The sequence below is a fragment of the Rhamphochromis sp. 'chilingali' genome (assembly GCF_963969265.1).
Source record: "Rhamphochromis sp. 'chilingali' genome assembly, chromosome: 4".
Lineage (NCBI taxonomy): Eukaryota > Metazoa > Chordata > Actinopteri > Cichliformes > Cichlidae > Rhamphochromis > Rhamphochromis sp. 'chilingali'.
In genome coordinates, this window is record NC_137948.1 from 11,952,782 (window position 1) to 11,974,036 (window position 21,255).

The 21,255-nt window shown below is 41.8% G+C and overlaps 1 protein-coding gene across 2 annotated transcripts in view; it reads left to right on the forward strand.

The window, feature by feature from the left end:
- The first annotated feature begins 1,325 nt into the window (after positions 1 to 1,325).
- Positions 1,326 to 21,255, forward strand: part of LOC308396099 (adenylate cyclase 9) — a 45,851-nt gene continuing 25,921 nt past the window's right edge. For both annotated transcript variants that reach the window (XM_080881177.1, XM_080881178.1), the window contains exons 1-2: positions 1,326 to 1,340; positions 1,448 to 5,501. In XM_080881177.1, coding sequence (XP_080737303.1) covers positions 3,662 to 5,501 — 1,840 coding nt within the window. In that variant the 5' untranslated portion in view covers positions 1,326 to 1,340; positions 1,448 to 3,661. The remainder of the gene's footprint in view (positions 1,341 to 1,447; positions 5,502 to 21,255) is intronic.

A 21,255-nucleotide genomic window follows, 5' to 3' on the forward strand; every position in this document is an offset into this window, starting at 1 on the left:
CATATTTTCCTACACATCAGACTAATCTGAAGAGTTTGGTTGCTGGACTCTACAAATATAGATGTGGATCAGGATGCACAAGTTAAGCACTGAGAACAGTTCATTTGTTTCAAAGACAAAGTAAGACGTTCTGCTACTATCAGACAGGATGTACAAGGTCTAACCAGAACAAAAAATGTTGTATTTTATAGTATAACCCAATACTGAATACGGGTTTTAGTGTCCCACATGCATACCGTCATGTCAAACCCATTCCCCCTATTTAAGGCCAGCATTGAAGTAATTAACTGTCGGTTTAATCAATGGTAATTATAGGAAAGACTGCCATATTTGATCTTCTAACCTGAAAACTTGACTCATCTGAAGTTCCAGTCAACAGACACATCAGATATGACGGAGTGTGGTGCAGGATATCCACAGTCAGGAAATGATATTTCAAGCAAAACAAAAAAGGAACCACGCCGATTAATATCTTGTTCTTCTGTGGGTGTTACTGTAATTAATGCTTTATAAGCACAAACTGTTAATTTAACAGCGCTTGTTAAGCGCGTGAAGAGGCGTGAAGATAATCACTCAGAAAACATTCAGTTATTCCCTCTGACCAGACGCAGCGAAGCTTCGTACTTATTTATGGAAACCACCAATCAACAAACACTGATCGAGGAAGGTAGAGTCTAGCTTAAAGTGATCAATCTGGTTTGGCAATTGTGTCGTATTATTATGGTAAATTAAGATCACTTTTAAAAGGTTTGTTGCTGCCTGTAACCTTGATATGAGGTTAATTATACTTTAGCTTTTAGCTTAAGGTGAGTGCTGACTAATATTGGAAAACTTATGTTATTTGATTAGTTATTTGAGTTACTTATTTTCCAGTTAAATACATAAAAACCAAGTACTTGTAATAAAGTGTTACTGTAGCTATATATCTATTACATTTATAACATTTTTGTATGGTTCCTTTTAATGAAGAACATTAAAACTGGCTTAACTTGCAAACTAGGCCAGGCAACAACAGCATACCTTTCTGGGGTTTTTTTTTTTTTGATAAATGATATTTCTGTTTGTGAAGAAGCAAATTGTTTTTTGTTTTGTTTTTTAACTGAAACCGCCACAAACACTGCCATGGACAAAATACCGTTAAGGTACTATATTTATTTAGGTGTAAGTGGTGCGCTGCTTTTATTGTGAAAACCTGCTGCCCCCCCACGCCTCCCCAGCTTTAAACGTTTCTTCTTCTTTTTTTTTACTTTAACTTACAAAATGTTGTTCGTGCGTTTTTAAGTGATCCTGTTTCTATCCCGTGTTTTTTTCGGAGTCACTATCCTTTACAGAGCAGCGAGGTGAAGTTTTTTTTGGAGGGGGGGGGTGAAAAATGTTTTACTGTCTTTGCGTTTCTTGAAAAGCAAGACCGGAAACTATGTTTTTTAAACTGTGGTTTGCTTTACAGGCTCCTCGGTCACAACCAGCACACCAGCTGGGGCGAGGATTTCAGTCACAGCGAAGACCCCTGGAAGCTGCAGGAGAGGAGATACCACGTTCGCCTGGATAAGACCGCGAAAGCAGCCACAAACCTGTATGTGTTTATATCCACCACACCAACTCCAGCAGAGAGCTTTATCAGGAGGGGGGAGAGAAAGGGTGGCACCAACGACGGACGGAAGAGGACGCACCACAGCCAGAGCGCACAGTGTTGTGTTTGTTGGACACACACATGCCAGCGAAAACTAGCACTATCCAGACCTAAGGAATTGCTTGAGATTAGAAGTCACCGCTGTTTGGTGGGTGGGTTTTTTTTAATCCCACCGAGGAGATCCAAGGGTTTTCTGTATTGCTCTGGGGATTTTCGCCTTCTTTGCTCTAAGGGAATGCGAGGGGAGGAAATCCAGCCTCAGCTCCAAATATCTAGAGACTCTTAACTGGGTCTCCTCTCCAAACGCAGGAAATACGGCCTGGGATAAAAGTTTGGGAGCTTTTTGGAAAGTGGAGGAGGTTTGTGGCTGACGACTTGCACACGTTTTGCGACTTTTTAAAACCGGGAACGTTTTCTGCTTTTGGAGCTTCTGGTTTTCTACAGAGGAGGTAGAAGAAAAGCATTAAGATGTTACACGCTGTCGGTGTTGTTATTTGCAACAGTTTTGATCATCACTATTTATAGACCAGCCTGTTCCGACCGAGGGTGTTCCTCATAGCTGTATGTTTTGCCAACTGCGCGCAACAAGTTGCAGACACTCCCAGCAGAGGCAAACCTACGCTAATTTGGGCCAGCGGATGGTAGCCTATTTTCTGCTCTTCTCTGTTCTGATCATGCGTCTTTGAATAGCGCATACCCCCTCCCCGAGCCCCTCTTTGGAAGGCAGAGGGGAAACAAACGGTGGAGATCCGGAGAGGGAGTTCAGGAAAGGACGGGGCTGGATCCGTGGGAATAGGCCTGCCTGTCAGGCCTCTTATGATCTGGGGTTTGGACTGGACAGGACTGCGAAATAACTCGGTGTGGAATATTTGCAAGGGCCCGCTGTAAAGATAAAAGGGGAATATATGGGAATAAGAAATGCAAATCCTCAGCAGCCTGAGCCATGCAATGACAGTGGATGTAGTGGAAGGTAAAGCCGCATTCATTACAGAGCTCAAACTTTAAAAAGGAAATAAGGGAATTAAACGTTTGCCCTTATTTTAGGCAAACGAGAATTTAAATATTTAGTACTTAAAAACATACATTCTGTGTAAAGGGAGAATAAAGCTCATACATTACTTTTTTGAAAACAGTTTACTTCTTTTGATCCTTTATAATGAGGGAATTTAAAGTGTCCACGCGTTTTTGTGTCAGCACTACTTGTTCATAACACAGATTTTAGGGTTTTTTGTTGTTGTTTTTAAACAAGGAGTGTAAAGGGATCATTTATCCGCATGTTGTGGAGATAAGAAGGGACAGAGTAACTTTTGTAGCCAGACGCCTGTTGACAGTCTAAATCTAGCATCTGCTCACACAATGAAACATTCGCCTTGAATGCTTTCCCCCCTACCAAACAAACAGTGCTATTGTGGAATGAGGGAACTCGTAAGGGGTTTTTTTCCCTAACGGCATCTAACTGTAATGTCAGTAGTACCGAAATATTGCGCACACTCAGAGGAGGTCATTTCCAGTCATGTAACGACAGGGCCGACTTGATAAAGGCACAAAAACAGATGCATCACTAAAGGCTCCTTTCCGAGAAGGATGTTCTATTCAGGAGGCAGAAAGAGTGATGACGGTGTTTTTACCGCAGCTGGAGAGAAAGCCGGGCTCATACCCAGAGCCTCTTTGGAGAAGGATACATGTAATGTGAGTACTGACGCAAACCCGGGGTCGGATAATGGACTGCTCAAGAAACTGGAACGGCGCGTCTTATGTGAGTGAGTGTGCGGGCTGCTGCGTGCGTAGCAAATACGTCTGTCCCGTGCTCACCATTCATGCAGTGTGATTATTCCAACAAACACCTTTGCTCTCGCTTCCCCTCTGTCTGCCTGTTTGTCACTCCATCACCGCCGCCTCCTCCCTTCTCCGCGTGCCACTTGTGCACACACGGCGCCCACGCACCGCGTCTAATTGCCTGAGCAATCATCGGGAGATATCAACATAAAATATTAATATCTGACACCTCGTCTCCGCGTCACACCAGTCAATATGGCCACTCTACAGCATCATCGGCAGCTTCTTATGCGTGACACGGAGGTGGCATGCGACTCCAGCGGGGACGGCGCCGTGACAGTGCGGATTACCAACAGCGCGCCACGTGTGCATCAACATGAGCCCCTGAGGGCTGCCAACAGTGGGGGAGGAGGGGCTGCTGCCCGTGGGGCTGTGAATAAAACGAACCCTAACACCCACAAATGCAGCATCTCCTCCAGCTGCAGCTCGGCAGACTCCAGACCGGCTGTGACCTCCACATCCAGGGTTCACAGGAAGGTACCGCAACTGTTTGAACGCTCTGCTGCTCAGTGCTGGGACCCCAAGTTCGACTCTCCCATCCTGGAGGAGGCGTGCCAAGAGAGGTGCTTTCCTCAGACCCAGCGGCAGTTCCGTTATGTGCTGTTCTACCTGGCAGTAGCATCTGTGGTCTGGGGGGTGTACTTTGGGGTCAGAAGTGACTGCTGCAACCCCGTCACCTTCCTAACCCCTACAGCCTTCTTTTTAGTCTTACTAGTGCTCCTTTTTTTGTTTACTTTCACAAAGTCATACACGTTGCTGTACAACCAAACCTCCTTGCTCCTGATAGCGTTTACCTTCGCCATCACATTAGCTCCACAGATACAAACCGATGGCTACACTGGGCTGGAGAGGGCCGGTGGTGGGAATGCCTCACATCCCTCACAGGACAGCACACCAGTATGTTCATCCCCTTGTATTTCCTCTGTGGGAACCTTTTCTTTGTGCATGGAGGTGCTGTTGATTTTATATAGTGTCCTCCATGTCCGCCTATATGCCTCTGTGATGTTGGGGCTGCTGTATTCTATATTATTTGAGGCATTAGGATGGCTGCCGTTCCTTCAAAAGACTTCTGACACTCTCCGTTGGCTGGGACCCGCCAAAGCTCTGCTCCATTTGTGTGCCCATGTGATTGGCATCCATTTGTTCATTATGTCAGACGTGCGTTCTCGCAGCACGTTTCTCAAAGTGGGCCAGGCTATCATGCATGGCAAGGACTTAGAGGTGGAGAAGGCCTTGAAGGAGCGCATGATCCACTCAGTCATGCCGCGACCGGTCGCAGACGAGCTGATGAAGCAGGGGGACGACGAGGGCGGTGGTGAGAACTCTGGAAAGAGATATTCCTCTGGTGCCTGCTCAGCCTCAGCAGTTTCAGTGAGTGGCGGAGGGGGCAGTGGAGCTTCACAATCCCAAAGTGTCACAAACTCCAAGAATAACCCCCACAACAATCACAAACGCAAAAAGACCTCAATCCCTAGTGGGCAGATAATATTTAGGCCTTTCAACATGAAACGTATGGACCCTGTCAGCATCCTTTTCGCAGACATTGTGGGTTTTACCAAAATGTCTGCCAACAAGTCGGCACCGGCCTTGGTGGGCCTTCTCAATGACCTTTTTGGACGTTTCGACAGGCTCTGTGAGCTAACCTGTTGTGAAAAGATCAGCACTCTGGGTGATTGCTATTACTGCGTAGCAGGCTGCCCTGAGCCCAGACCGGACCATGCCTACTGCTGTGTAGAGATGGGCTTAGGCATGATCCAGGCCATCGAGCAGTTCTGCCAGGAGACACGTGAGACGGTCAGCATGCGCGTTGGAGTCCATACAGGCACCGTCCTGTGTGGGATTCTTGGAATAAAACGCTTTAAATTTGACGTATGGTCAAATGATGTCAATTTGGCTAACTTGATGGAGCAACTGGGTGTGGCAGGAAAGGTTCACCTATCAGGAGCCACTGTGGGATTCCTGGATGACCGTTACCTGAGAGAAGATGGACGTGTGGCAGAGAGAGCCGGGCCGAGCGTGATGGAGAAACTGAAGGGTAAGTGGTTGTTCAACTTTCTTTGCATGACAGTCACACAGAGAGGGTTGCTGCCTTTGAATTCTGCTTAGACATGGATTATTATTTTAAAAGATATATTAACAAATTAAAGATTACCAGTTGGTTTATCTTCAAAGTTCTTTGAGTTTGTAACATTTGCACTGAACACTGGACTGGGATAAAGAGCTAATTAGCTGCTAAACAGCAGGAAGAGCGGGCTATCACATTTCAATAAATTCATACAGGTGGAAGCTTGAGAGCTAACTAATCTTAGCACTTGGTCATTGCGAATGAGTAGGGTCAGTGCATGTCTAGACAGCACTAAAATATGTTATCTGACCAGTTATTCCTGCTGAAACAATCTACCAGCAGAAGTGGGAGATCAACCTTAAAGACTAAGAGATTAGAGCACCAGGAAGAGACACAAGTTTTGGTTTCTATCAGTTGGATGTCATTCAAGTAGTAGTCAGTTAATATGTTGTCTCTGCACGGGGGATTTTTGACTAAACCACTGCAATACATTTAAACTCTTATACAGCATTCAATGCATATTTATAATGTCACGTTGTTGCTCAAGGACATATATCACCCTCTCCATCAATACCCTATGACAGTAATGGTTTTGTGGGGATAAAAGTGCTATTTGGGAGCACAAGTCTGCAGACAGAGTCTTGTGTTATTGTGATTAGAACCTTTTAATTTCCCAAAACAACAAATGGATTTGAAGTCCTCACTACAGGCAGGAAACTTGCATAATATTGACATAAATGGATGCTTGTGGCACAAGGGTAACAGGATAGGTATTGGCATATACAGCAGAGATGGCTTAGATTTGTGAGCGTGACTGATACACAAAGTTTATGTTTGATCAAGCAGTTCCCATGAAGTCAAACAAGGTCAACGTGGCTGCACAAATCAGGCACTCTTTATTTAAACCCAGTTTCTAACCATCTGTTTTGTGCTTCTCAAAGTAAAGAACCTCCATACGTGACTTTTGTTTTCTCAGCGCTCTCAGTCAGTGCTGTGTTTGCTGCATATTTCTGACTGTGTTTGGGATTTGTCGTCGCGGTCGGGCAGCAGGAGCTGGAGATAGCGGTTGATAATAGCAGGACTGGCTGGCTTTACTGTTCTGAGGCAGGTATTCTGTTGGAATCCTCTGGATTAAGCAGGTGTTCATCGTCGTGTGACCACCATTTGTAGGAAAAGGAGGCGATAGGTTGGAAAGACTAGACAGACAGCAGAGAAAGGGTTAAAAGTATGGGACGAAATTGAAGCTTTATGCAACCTGTTCAGCATTTACAGGGTTTGGAGTCCATGAGTAAATGATTCATAAAGTTTGCTGAGGAAAAAAATGTATAGGAATTTTTTTGTTCTTGGTGGTTTAGGAATCTCAGCAATTCATACAGTGGGGTTACCGGGATTAAAGAGCAGGATATTTTATTAAGTCCAGTTAGTTGCAATAGATTGCTTAGTCATTCATCATGTGAAAAATAAACAGTGATTGTCACAGCCTCCCAAATACCAATGCTCGAGCCTTTTCTCTGCTGGTGGTGGTTTGATTAAGTTAGGACTCTTAAGACAAAACATGACAGACTTCTTTCATAATTTTTGATAATTAAAAAATGATAAATTGTGATAATATGACACATAACCACCGGACATATCTTTTCCTATAGACACACAGAGTGTGTCTCAATAGTCTGCCGAAAGCGGCATCAGTGGAACTAATCTATCCAGCAGGGAATTCCTCGTGGGCCGTCTAATCTTGGGTTGCTTGTGAAAAGAGACTGTCTGTTCTATTGTCAGGCCTTATGTCAGAGCGTATTCACACTTGGCTCTAAATGGTGCCATCACTTTCTATTTCTAGACTGGCGAACAGTGACAACATGAGATATTGACAAGCAGCTTTTGTTGAGGGAGAGAAAAGTGGAGAATGACATCTAGTTTCCTTCTGAAACAGAAACCGTTTCCTTCCTTCAGGGAGAGAGATGAGAATAACAGTTTGCTTCTGTTGCATAGAGAAAGAGATGGGTTTTTTTGTTTGTTTTTGGTTTTTAAAAGAGCAAAAAACGAGAGCCTAGATCCAGACTGGATTTTTAGAGATTGTGCTGATATGGATAAACTGACAGAAATTGCATTTGTACATAATCAATATGTAATTTTAAAAAGGGAAATGCGTTAATTAACGTCCCAGCTATGTATTTTACAAACAGCTTAATGAATCATCTGCTCAGCTGTGATGCATACTCTGCTGCCGACAGTGCCAGGTGAAATGCATTTGGAACTACTCAGATTACAGCAATTTTCACGGTTTTCCGGTACGTCCGGTTCAGGATCATTTCCACAGTTATCCTTTCTCATGAGTAGCACAGAGCAGGAAGTAGTCTGCTTAAGATGCAGTCACATTAATGCAAACAATCCATGTGGTTTAGGGAGGGAGGGAAGGGAGCTGCCTGGATAAAGCGTGCAGGAAACGCCCACACGCTAGCAGCAAATGTAACAAAATTCACACCTTTGCACATCTTCTGCACTTTTAAATCACTTAGACTTGAGAGCTGGCAAGATGAAGACCAGCTAATCAGGCAACATTTGACATTTCTGTTCTCATCTGCATGTTTGGAGCTGCAGTGCATGTGTGATTGCAGAGCAGTGATACTATTTGTAAATTACCCACCAGCATCTTTTTATGCATTTTGTTCTGTGCAGTGGTGCACATCGACGTGTTTGTGTTTCAGAGAATCTCAATGTAGAAACTTTTATTGAGAAATATTGTGTGAATATTAGATTGGAGAAAAAGGCAGGTAATGAGAAAGGTAAGAATCGGCAAGCTAACCAACTTTTGTAGCTTTTCCCAGTGTTAGTTTTCTCACCTTAAACCAGAGATTTGTAAAGCTGCCAGAATATTGTGCTCTTTAAGACATCTTTGACTCTGAAGATAAACTGTTGCAACTGCTGTAGCCAAATGTTCCCATTTGGACATTTTTCTCAATTTATTGTGTAGTTATGGCCTCTCTCATCTTCATTCGGTCACTGTCTCCAAGCTAGCTTTTTCTGATATACTGCTTATTGACTTACTGTGAAATGCTAACTGAGCTGTCCCATTTCTCAACGTTCCCTTTGTTATCCATACGCCTCAATTTCAAACACACAACCCTAGTCAGTTATTGGGTTTGAAAATAGGTTACAGAGTAGTTATTAATCCCCGGTACCTTTAATCTCAGACAGTTGCGAAACTGAGATTTTATGATTCACGGTGTCCGTTCTCCTTGTCTGACACGAGTGATTAATTCTGTGCGTTTCTTCGGTGTTCTCCGTCTGTAAGCTGCGTTTCCCCCTCCTCTTCACCCCATGTCGGGGTCTTCTTCCCTTTCATGTACCGCATCTCTCCCTCTGCTTTGCCTCATCCTCACTGTGTAACACATTCATTGCCTCAGTCTCCCACCTGTCACCCAGGCCTGTACATGTGGTCCTGTTGTGTAACAGTGCTTTAGTGCTGTCTGCTGTCTGTCTTTAGTCACAGCTTTGCTATAGATCCTTCGCTAGGCTGAATGAGCCGGCTCCGGTGTCATGCTTCCATTCATTCTCTCTCACTGAAACACCACTTGCCATTCTCTCCTTTACAAATACTCAGCCTGTATCAGAAATGCAGTTTGTGCAATGGATGACGCAGCTGCAAATCACATCTCAGTGCACCATGAGGAATCTGTTTTCTTTACAACTTGCCTTACTTGAAAGAAGAAGAAGAAGAAGTCATAATTTTTTAACTATGTGGTAGTTATAGCAGCGCTTCTTAAGTTACCAGTAATAAAGTTGAAGCGCTTTCACGTCCTGCGTCCTGCATCCTGCACTTTGGGTCCAAATCCTCCCTCCAGCTCAGTGGTACATGACAATTTCCATTTACCTTTGCTCATTTGATGCATATCTATTCACACCCACAACTGAAAAGCTCCAAATCTACAGCAACTTTTTATTAAAGCCCATTAGGCCTGTGTGTGCTGCTGTATTTCTTTCCTGTGCATGTGTGGTTTTTTTCTGCTTGACCTTTTTGATGTTATTGTTCGTGCTGTCAGATTTTACACACAGTTTATTTCCAGCGAGATGATTTTTGCATTCTCAATTTTCCTGCTTCGCCTCGTATTTAAATCCTGCTTGTGTCACTGATTGCTCTGCTCAAATGCTCGTGCCGCCTCCGTCCTCTCTAATCCAGGCCTGCCATATCTCTTTTAGCTTCAAGCACACAAACACACTCAGATTTCACTGCAGGTGGTGAGGGAAGCACATTTCTGTCGCGTATTCGTGTTTAGCCAGTTTCTTTATCCCTGCTTTACCTCTTGCGCTAATGCGCAATGTTTTTCCTTTACAGTACAATATAGCAGCCTGTTATACGTCTGCTAGACTCAAGGTATCAGCCTTGAACTGTTCTCATGGTATCATGGCGTAGCACTAGCGCCTTTTCAGTTTCGATTTGCGTCTAAACTTGGTGCCCGTGTGTATACATATTTGTGTGCTTGCACATGTATACATGCAAGCTGCATGCATTTGGCTTTTTTCCACACACGCTCGCACACATATTTACAAACTGGTCCATCCTACTCTTGCATGGAGTTTCAGTGGAAAGTCCATGCCCTCAGGCTGATTAGTCTTTGCTAAATCAAACATGTCACCTAAATATGCAGTTGCAAACAGCAGATCCTTAGCCGTACCAGGCCAGCCCTAGTGTGTCACGGGGCTGTCCGTTTGTATTCTTTTCACTATATTTGGCGTCAACCACTGTTTTCTGGAGGTAAAGGTGACTGGCTCATTTTCAGCATTTCTATTAATCTCAGATCTTACATGCTAGCAAAATCATTTACTGTGAAAGCCACCGTGCACGTTCCTCCTATCTGTCTCAACACGATCGGGGTATTCATGGGTCAAGTGACAAAAGAAGTTCCAAATCTCATGCAAATACATTCAAAAGCTGCCCAGACAGTGACTTTCACACTATGTCAAAACAAGCTTTCCTTGGCTCATTAATTACATGTAATGTATATGGACTCCATTTGAGCTGTTTCAGTTTAAAACCATGGTGTTTTCAAGCCTTACTGGAACACTTGAACAGTGATTTAATTAGTTAGAGTTTTGCCAGTATAAAGAAGTATATTCTGGATTTGCTGATCATTTAGCTGATCAGTAAAATAACACACAAAAAACCCCAACAACAACCAACACTAAAACCCCCCTAAACAACATCACTGAACATTTATCAGGCACGCACATGTATTGATGAAATGTCTGGTGTGGTAGATAATTAACCATTAAAAACTGCTTTATAAATTGACAGTATGATAAAAGGATCATTATTGAAACCAGTCTTTGCACAAAAGAACCACGACAGCTGCACAGGCCAAAGAGTATTTCATGCTTTCGCTCAGTAGCTGCAGTTTCTCAGCTGTTAATCCTGATTTTTTGATTTTTAACAAAACCTGTCAGGAGGAGATGATCAGTAACACAGAGACAGAAACACACAGCAGTGCTCTCGCTGCCACGTTATAATTTGCTCTGCTCTTCAGATCTTCACCCTTCATTGGGAGCTACATCACCGCGCTAGCTAGCCAAACAAAACGTGGGCTTGTGCTTCCGCCTGTGTGTGTTTTACAGTAAAGATAAGAAATGGCTGATCAAAGTCTTTGTGTCTTATGTACACAGAGGTGCTTTTACTGTACACATCAGTTTATCACTCACAGGTGAACTCAGGTTGCCGGGGTGGCTTTAAAACGCTGTGTGTTTGTTCATCTCTTTCTCTTAGAAAATCTTTTTTTGTCTCATTTCATCTGCTTTTGCAAGGCTCTCTCATGGTATTGTCACGTGCATCACCTCGATCTGTTTGTTTGGAGGAATGCGTTCACTGTAAGGTTCAAAGGTCACTTGAAATCACTTCTCTAGGTGGTCTTCCAAGCGGCTCCGTGTCTTTCGGTATCCACTGCGTATGATAAAAGTGATAAGTACAAAAGTACAGTAACGTTAGAGCTGAAAACAAAGGAAAAACTAGGTCTATATATATTTTAATAAACGTATGGGCATATAACCACTTTTACTACTTAATGTTTTTACTCGAGGTGTGACAGACATTGCAGGCAATTAAAGAGGACCAGGGCTTATGCTTATCACTCACTAATCCTGTAAGTCCCATAAAGCGCAGTATGAAACGCTTTATGGGACTTGATGGTGGTAACATACTAGTAAAAACAGTTCTGATTTAATTCCTCTAGCTTCTTTAAATGCTAATCTACTGAAATCCTTGGCAGCAGCACTATTTTGATACTTATATTATTACTTATAGGATTTGCACATTCGCCTAACAAGAGAAAAGATGCTCTGTTTGATCCTGAGAGGAGCCACAAATCCCTTTGGAGTTATGTGAGGAAGAACATGTGGCATAAAAGTCTGCCAAATCAAATCAGTTACCTGCAGTGGCAACCACATTTATGAAGCAGCTAAAAGTAGCTTCTTCTTGTTATTTGGGACTGTTTGTTAGGTGTGGTGTAGTGTTTGACCACAGCGGGATGTAAGCAGTGAAAAACTTGTAGTTTCTGTATGTAGAGCTCCTTTTTTTTTTCAGACACAGGCTCCAAAATCAGTCTTTTAATTGGAAATATCAAACATTTCACTTATGATATGTTTTTTTCCTTTGAAAAACTTTACAGATTATTTGTTATGTTTTCATTTTAGGAAGTTTACATTGATTTCTGACACGTGTTCTAAACTGCTTAAAAAAATAATTTTCCAACTATTTCATCAACTCTTTTGTTTGCTGATTGGCTCTCATGCAGGAGGTCGGTCCCTCCTGGATAATCTAACCTCAAAATAGTCATGTTTTACGTCACGTTGGACCGCACTTTGGTGGTTCAAATCCACCATCAGGCCGGGGCCTTTCTGTGTGCAGTTTGGATGTTCTCCCAGTGGCTGCGTGACTTCTCTCCAGGTAGTACACCTTGTTCCCAAAGTCTAAAGCCATGCCGTGAGTGGGTCAGGTTAATCGGTGACTTTAAATTGGCTGTAAGTGTGAATGCGAGTATGAGTGGTTGTCTGTCTCTTTGTATTGGCCATGCAACAGGCTGTCAACCGGTCCAGGGTGCACCCTGCCTCTTGCCCCATGGTAGCTTTAATTGTATAAGCAGAAGAAAATGAATGGATGGACGCATGAAGCTGGACATGACTGTGAGATGTGTATCTGACTGAGAACCTAAAGAAAATATCTTCAATTCATATGGTAGCAACAGTCAGTCACAAAGTAGTGAAGCCCTCCTGTTTTACTGTAACTAGAATCATAAACTGCAAAATGAGATCATACTGTACTGAGGAAGACTCTAAACTTCTAAAATTCATTTTAAAGATGTTTACTGAAATAATAAAGCAATTTTCTCATAGACTTCCGTATAGTCAGGGTTCTTTTTGCAGCCTGTGGTGGCCTTTAAAAAGAATTTGATCTTCTCCATCGGCTTCATTTTTCACACCTGGAGTCAAATATGTACATCCTTGAAATATAGTATGGAAGCAACACTGCAGGCATGGATGGGGAAAAATATGATCCAAGTGAAACTAAGCTGAACGAGTGAGATTTTTGTAGGCGTAGCAAATCAGTTTGTCCTGATAAAGCTGTGTGTGCGTGTTTTAGTTCATATTACTACTTTTTTAAATTTAAAATGATTTTCAGTTGACACCTGATGAAGTTTAGCATAATGTGAAGACGTTCAAAGCCGAAAAGCATAACCAGCGTGACGCTGCTCTGCTCTCCAGTCTTGTACATGCACAAATTGCTCAGAAATGACTTGCAAAATGGTCTCCTGCAGTATTATATTAAGTACATCCTAATTCCATTACCATTAATGCTCTGTGTGTCCCAGAGAGAGAAATGATGTTGTAGATCTGATAGTAAATCATAATGTAACTCTGACTGTCAGGAGCCAATGAACCAGCAGAATATAATAGGAGCAGGACCTTTCTACAGATGGTCTTCTTTGTCTCGATTCTAACAGAAACACAGTTTCCCTTCCTTCTAACGTCTGAATGACCTGTAATAACGCTCTGTTATCCTCTGCATCTGTTTCTTTAAATAGATCTGTAGTAACAGTTAGTTTTCCCTCACCCAGGCAGCTGTCTAATCACCTTGCTGTTATTCAAACAACCGGCTTATTTCACTAGAAGTTTGTCATTTCCATTGCCCAAGAATGACATGACTCAAATGTGTATGTGTGTGTGTTCAGTGTTGATAAGCGTGCCCGGCCCTGTCCTAGTCTGATTGCAGATGTATAGCAAACACAAACATGCATTTGTACATGTACATGTACTTAAATTAAATTAGGAAGTCAACCTGTATTAGAAGTAAATAAATCTAACTCTAACTCGAACCATTATAACCCAACAGCGAGATGTTTGAAAGTAGCCAAAACTGCCTCCACTCTGTGTTTTAAAAATCAAACTGGTCCTCAAGAAGACTACACACAGAGACACACACAACTACATTTAATCTATAACTAGTCTTTTCTACGACCTACACCTTACTCAGGAGTCACCTGCATAGCTCTGTCCATCGTGAGTCCATCATGTATTTGTGTGTTTGCACATGCTCGTGTTCATATTTGAGCTTCAGTGGAGCTTTACCTAACAGCGTTGGCACACGTTGCGCTGTCTTTACATTTGGTGTATGTTTGCCTGCGTTTAGCTCATATCCAGAAGTCTTCAGCATGATCACATGAAGCCATGTGACGGTGCTAGAATATGACTTGTTGATTGTTTTTGTTGGTTTTTTACTTCATGCAAAGGTGCCACCCTTTGTGTGAAGTACAAAGGGTGGCATATAGTGAAATAGCTAGCACAGCTTAAAGTGGAGACTAAAAATGTCAACATTAGGTAGAGATTGATAAAGCTGGCTTGTGTAAACACAAGAATCGTGTGAAAACACAATAAAAATCCCGCTCTTTATCAGTCCGGGTGTTTGGGGACGAAATTCCGATGAATTCGTTCAGAGGCACACAAGAAATGTGGGAGGACTCGGAGAGTAGATGATAACATTTATTATGTTCTGTGACCGGGTTTAAGCCATTGATATCATGGTTATGTGGTAAGATGCAGTTCGTGCCATCAGACCCTGAGAGTTTTTGCCTTGTCATGGTCATCCCTTTCACCATTGAATGGTAGATTGCCATAATAATTCACTTTCTGGGGGCAAAGGCCTACCTGACACTCCTGCCTCGCTGTTACTAATTGACCAGCTCAAAGAGATTTTATGACTGGTAGAATCGCAAAAATTGAACGTGTTCACGTTGGCGCGTGGCTCAAGGTTGTGCCATGGACATCTGCGGACTTTCATTTAGGGTTTGCACACGACACAATAATATGTCTAATTTGCCTGCTAGTTATTCTGCTCTTTATGTCTGTTTGTGTAATCTGACAGCTGTTTAAAATTCCACATTCGTAGCAGCTGCGCGTGTCAGTTTGGCAGCATCGTGGTTTGCCTCTACTGCCCTGTGAGTGTGTGTGTGTGTCTGTGTGTGTGTGTGCCGGCTATGGTTTGCTGGGGTGGTGCTGTGTTAAACGGCTGTTCTGAATAATAGATACGGAGCGCAGCCCCTAGCCTGTTAAAAAATCCATGAGCTTCCGTTGCACTGGTTTATAAAAGCCGAAGTGCTTGGAGAAAAAGAGTTTATAGCCTGTGAGGGGAACAGGCAGAATAAGATTTGGGCAGTCACATCCCAGATATGTCAAGGCATGAGCAAAGAATGGAAGACAAACACTTTGCTCAAATGTTTGACTGGCACATTGTACTGCAGGCAAGGTTTTGTGTAGATGTGTATTTTTTTCCTTTTTAAGTGTGTAAAATTTTCTTTTTAAATATCACAGCTGCAATGGAAAAAGACAGGGAGGCATTACATTCTGGCTTTTACAGTTTTCTGTTTTAATTGAATGAATTCAAAGAAGTTTTGGATTTGACATATTAGGACCGCTGTGTTTTACTTTCCACTGTATGCTACATACATAGTGTTCCCTATGTATGCAATGAGTCATTTGAACGATCACATATTATGAGATGTTGTCACAGACACATCATTCATTCGTTTAAAAAACAAAAATAGCAAACACCCCTGGATGCAGAGCCACTAACTCAGTTAAAAATAGCAAATGAGTTGTTTAAGGTTAGGCTACAAACAAAAGCATCTATAAGCTTGAGTCTCAGTTTATTCTGCCTCTGACATTGCCGCGCTATAAAGCCACTGGGATAAGTCGCTGTTACTCAATGTTTTCAATGTTTTCAATGTTGTAATTAGTGAAAATAAAGTAATTTTTAACAACAAAAACAGATTTTTCGTGCCTGGGTTTTATATGTTTCTGATGGCACGTGGGTCAAAATGACCTGCAAGCATAATTATAGAGACACGGTGCAAGCACTCCACAACACAGTATCCACAGTCAGAATAATTTCACTGAGTAAAAGAAGGAAAACTCGCATTAGTAGTTACAGTTAAGTAAAAAAATGGCAATCTGTAGAAGATTTCCATCTGTTCAACAAAGGATCTGATTTGCTGGGTGTGGCGACTTTTCGCTAACCTGCCAAGTTCAGTCAATAATTTCCTTTGTTTCCCAACATGCCCTTTGGTCACATAGAAGACGTGACTGCAGGTGTGAGACCTTGAGAATTAGCATATCCGAGAAGTGCATACATACACATAAGTTACATAAGTTATGAGTTACTGAGTGTTTTCTTAAAACACTTGTTTGTTGTACCCAAAATAGCCAGTGGTTCATAGAAAGATGGGCCTAGCTTCTAACCCAGCCATGGTCTTTCTGTATGGCGTTCACATGTCATCCTTGTTTACAGCTTTGCTCAGGTTTCTCCTGCCATTTAAAAACACGTTCATGCCACGTATAACGGTGCCGGACACTCCCACAAAGGAGATTCTCAGTTTTCAGAGTTTCACTTTCTGGTTACCTTCACAAAGGAGGTTCTGTTTTTGCATGCATGTCTTTCTGTCTGTAAACAAGAGATCTCGAAAAGCTTTGAATGAAATCTGATGAAACTTTGTATGAATATAGAGTGGAGTCATGTTAACAACCCCTTCATTTCTGCTTATATCCACCAAGGCCTTTAGGGTAAACCTAATGATCTATTGGTAGAAAATGGATTAAAAATCATTATAACTTAGAAACTATGAATTTTACAAGTGTGGTGTGTGTTGTCAACTATATAGAAAGTACCATATAAAGATGTAAAATATCATGTCACATTTGACCTCTGACCTTTCCTTTAGTGTCAATAGATATATCTGAATGTCAAAGTGATAATAATGTTATATAAGGAACAATGAAATGAATGCTACAGATGTATTAAATGCACATAAATCATGAAAAAAACAATTATCTATTGTTTTTATTGAGCCAATAACAAAAGCCTACAAATATGTTTAAAAAGAACAAAGAAGACAAAATACAATTCTTTTTCCTTAGAAGTAAATACTGCCCAGACAGTGAGCTGTTTTAGTGGAGGTTTGCCACTGAACAATAACATGGCAGAAGTTCTTTTTCCAAATATCTTTTTAATAGCCTTCAAAAAACCTGTATCAGTAAAATCATACTATAATAGGAATGCAAAGTGGCGTCCCTTGGTGGTCTGTGGAAAGAGAGAGTTGTGTGACATCAGTGGAAAGAGAAAAAGAGGGAGGGGAAAAAGAAGAGAGGGAGCATATTCTGTGGTTATGACCTTTTCCCAAGGATTTCCCACAAACTAGCTTTGGGCAGGAAGGAGGTGTGTATGTGTCTTTGTGACTGTGTGACTGGACATTGTGAATCTATGGCAGATAGCAGAATGATTCACTCTGTGCAACAGTTGTTCTCTGTAGTGTTGCAAATCAAGTTCATTTGCACCAGAAGCAGATAAGATCTCACGGAGACAATAAATATCTGTCACCGCACTGCATGTGTTTTGCATTAGGTTTAACCACCACACTATGGAGTCAAGATTAGTATGTGCCCATCCGTGTGCGCATGCATTAAAAAAACACACACAAAAAAGTGATGCATCAGTCGTCATCAGCTCTCCCGAGCAAGACCAAGGTTGGTCATTTCTTCCTCAAGGACTTTCCTCTGCCGCTGAACAGCAACCTCCCCGGGCGAAACTCAAGAGACTCTGCGAAGTGAGACACTTAAATGCCTTTTAACAGCTGTGTGTGCGTGATTGTATGTTTATCAGAGTGACGCAGTGGCAGTTGGAGTGCGTCACTTTTCCTGTCAACCCGCTGTACTGCATGCCGCGCACTCACACACTTGTAGGACCTCCTGATTGTGGCGCAAACAAACTGCGGGTGATGAAAATGCTAATATGTTTTCTTAAAACACGATATTAATTGGAAATCCCCATGACCCCAACCTTAATCTGTTAATGCCAACTCCAAAATATGTATATGAAAAAACAAAGTCAACATTTTGTGTTGTTTGTCAGACTTTTACAACTTTTCCTGATTAGACCAATTTAGAAATATGCGAACAAACCCTTGGGCGACGGGACCAAGGTCTCGTGTTTGACCAAAACCAGAGAAGAAACCCACCAGGGTCCCTATAGACGCTTTATTAAATCCCAGCAATGACATTTAAAAGATCAAGGAGGTGGTGCAAAGGAAAAGAAATGGATGAAGCAGAGGGAGAGAGTGAGGAACTCCCTGGACTAAAATGATGGCTCAAAAGAGGGAAGGGAGGAGGGATAGAGGGATGGATGAGAGGGAGGAATGGGAGGGTATTTGAAGGAGGATCGTGTGAGAGCCTCATCCCTCGGTTCCATCAGCGTGTCCAAATATGGAGGCTTCTGCTATTGTCGAGCCCTGTTCTCAAGACCCGCCACGGACCAGGGAGAAAACTGGAGGATAGGAAAGGGAAGGGCTGGAGAGGGGAAGAGTGAGCGGTGGGAGAAAGTTGAAGGCAGACAGCTGAAAAAAAAGGGAAAGAACAAGACAGCAGAGACGAGGCAGATCAACTATAAAAATAGGTAGCGAGAGGTGCTGCGAGATGTAAGGTCTGGCGAGACAAAGGAGAAGAAGTTGAAGGTGAACGTGAATAAAATTGGACAGTTGGAGGATAAATCTATGAAAGGGGGAAGCAAGTTTAAATCTATTTTTAGCTCTGGATTTATTTATTTCTGATTGTTCAAGCAGCAAAATGAAAGAATGAGAAAACAAAGAACGATGGAAGTTCTTTAATTAGTCTGCTGAAGTGTCTCCATCCCTCTTTTGTATTCACATACGTTCACTTCTCTGTGTGTGGGACCAGAGGGGAGTCAGCGACCTTTGGGTCACTGTTTTGATCATGTGGTTGGAAGTTGCCATAAAGTCAAAGGTCATTTGTCAGGAAGTAGTGAGTTGGGAATGAGCCATCTCTCTGGGGATGGTCTGAAATGTCAGATGTAGTTTTAAAACATTTGCCCAGACATTTGTCTCGGTATGCTTGTTGCACACTTGTACACATTTTTTGGATCAAGTCTGTCTCGATTCATGTTTACGTTTGTGCTTACGAATTGTAGAACTACCTTTCAGGAGTTTATCTTTATATGTACTAAGGGTGTGTATCAATGCAAAGCTGCAAAATCATTCAGCCTGTATGTACGAGCAAATCATTGTGCTGTATGACATCGGAAAGTGAAAAAGGCCATCACAATTGATCAAAGCTTTCGAAATTATCTGAAATTCATTTATATTAAAGATAAAGTAAGTCATTTTTAATATTATTTAATTAAAAAAAGAATGTTACACTCATAAATATCTATTGATTATTAAATCTTGCAACAAATTGATGAATGCATCATTATAAAGTTTGATTTAATCTATTAAATATGCAAAGGAGCAGCTGCTGGTTTTTTGGAAGTCGCCATGTTGGTCTCCACTTTGAAAATAGTGGCCGAAACTGATTTCAAATCAAATCAAATCACTTTTATTGTCACATCACATGTGCAGGTACATTGGTACAGTACATGTGAGTGAAATTCTTGTGTGCGAGCTTCACAAGCAACAGAGTTGTGCAAAATACAATAATGTAAACAAGCAAAATACAAGAATGGCTACATCTGAAACTAATAAATATATGTACAATATATAATAGTATATGCATTTCTGGATGTGTATACTAAATATTTTTCTACGTGTGTGTGTGTGTGTGTACACATATTTTACAAATTAAATAGAGTAAACAATAGATAAAATATATAAAAATATACAGAGTTGAGACATGTGCAAAACAGTGGCATTACTGTACAGTATGGAGTGCATAATGTTGAAGTTCCAGTAGTGGAGGTGAGGTGTCTATGACGTGTTCAGCAGTCTGATAGCCTGATGGGAGAAGCTGTCTCTCAGTCTGCTGTTACGGGACCGGATGCTGCAGAACCTCCTTCCTGAGGGAAGTAGTCTGAACAGTTTATTTCACCATCCTGCCTGATTGCATTCTATGTATGCGACTCGAGACCAGCCACGTAAAATAATTTAAAGATCACAGATATCTCTAGCTAACCATTTCACATTTGTACATGTGTATTATCTCTTTTGAATTACGTCTTTCTCATCTTCCTCTTCCATTCCTGTCCCCCTCTCCTTCCTTCCACATCATCCTCTTCCTCCTCACCTCAACACTCATCTCCTGAACTGAAGTCAAGGCTCTAACAAGCAAAAATTTGCACAAATATGCTTATTTATCGGCCCAATCACTTAGTGTCAGAAGATTATACATCTGACCCTCCTGTCACCAGCTTGTCAGGTACTGTTAGGCCAAAGCAGCAACTTTTACCGACACAAAGGTTCAGGAGATCTTCAACAAATCACCTTAGTAGGATTGTGCACTTGAATTGGTTGGGGTAAGAAGACAGTAGTCATTTGACTGCAATCTGACATCTAGCAGTGGTATTTTACACACTGTATCTTTAAAATTAGGCTCTAAAATATTTGTATTTATATTCCATATAATTATTTGTCATTTAAATTGTTAAATTAAATACACTGTGCGTCACATCATAGGAGAATTCCCCTGGGATAAGCATTGGTTCCTGGTCCAGGTGTTTTCAAAGAAGGACTAAATTCCTGGGGAATTTGCCATTTTCCCAAGTACTACTAACTGCACAGGAGTACTTCTGGAGTACGTCATAGAAATCTCTTCTCTTCAAAGGTATACTACAGGACTTTATAAACACAAAATTCAAACTATTGAGCATCCGCCATTGTAACACTATATATAGTGTAAATAATGAAAGAGTGCAGTAGGTGCTCTTTAATGTTGATAGAGTAGCGCGTTTATATGTGTGTCAGTGTCAGGGAGTTGGGAGTCTGTTTTCTGGAGAGTAATTTTCTGTGTGTGCATGTGTGTGTTTGTGTAGCACGTGTGTGTTTGTGTAGCACGTGTGTGTTTGTGTAGCACGTGTGTGTTTGTGTAGCATGTGTGTGTTTGTGTAGGTGAGTATGTGTAGCCATGATGTGTATGGGCTTCAAGTGTGCATGTGGAATGTGACGACTCAGCTTTACTTCCTCTCCATTCATCTTCGTGTCTCACTGATTGATTAATTGATTCATGCCTGTGTGGATCTGGTCTGGTAAAACCAGCCGTGCACGTGTGTTAAGAAGTTGGGAGATGGTTTCTAATGTATGAGACTATAAGGGAAAAGAGCAATCGTACCGCATTGCATTACCTTCGATGAGTCATACGCTTAGAAAATGGTACTTTTGTGTCTGCATGTTAGTTTGATTCATCC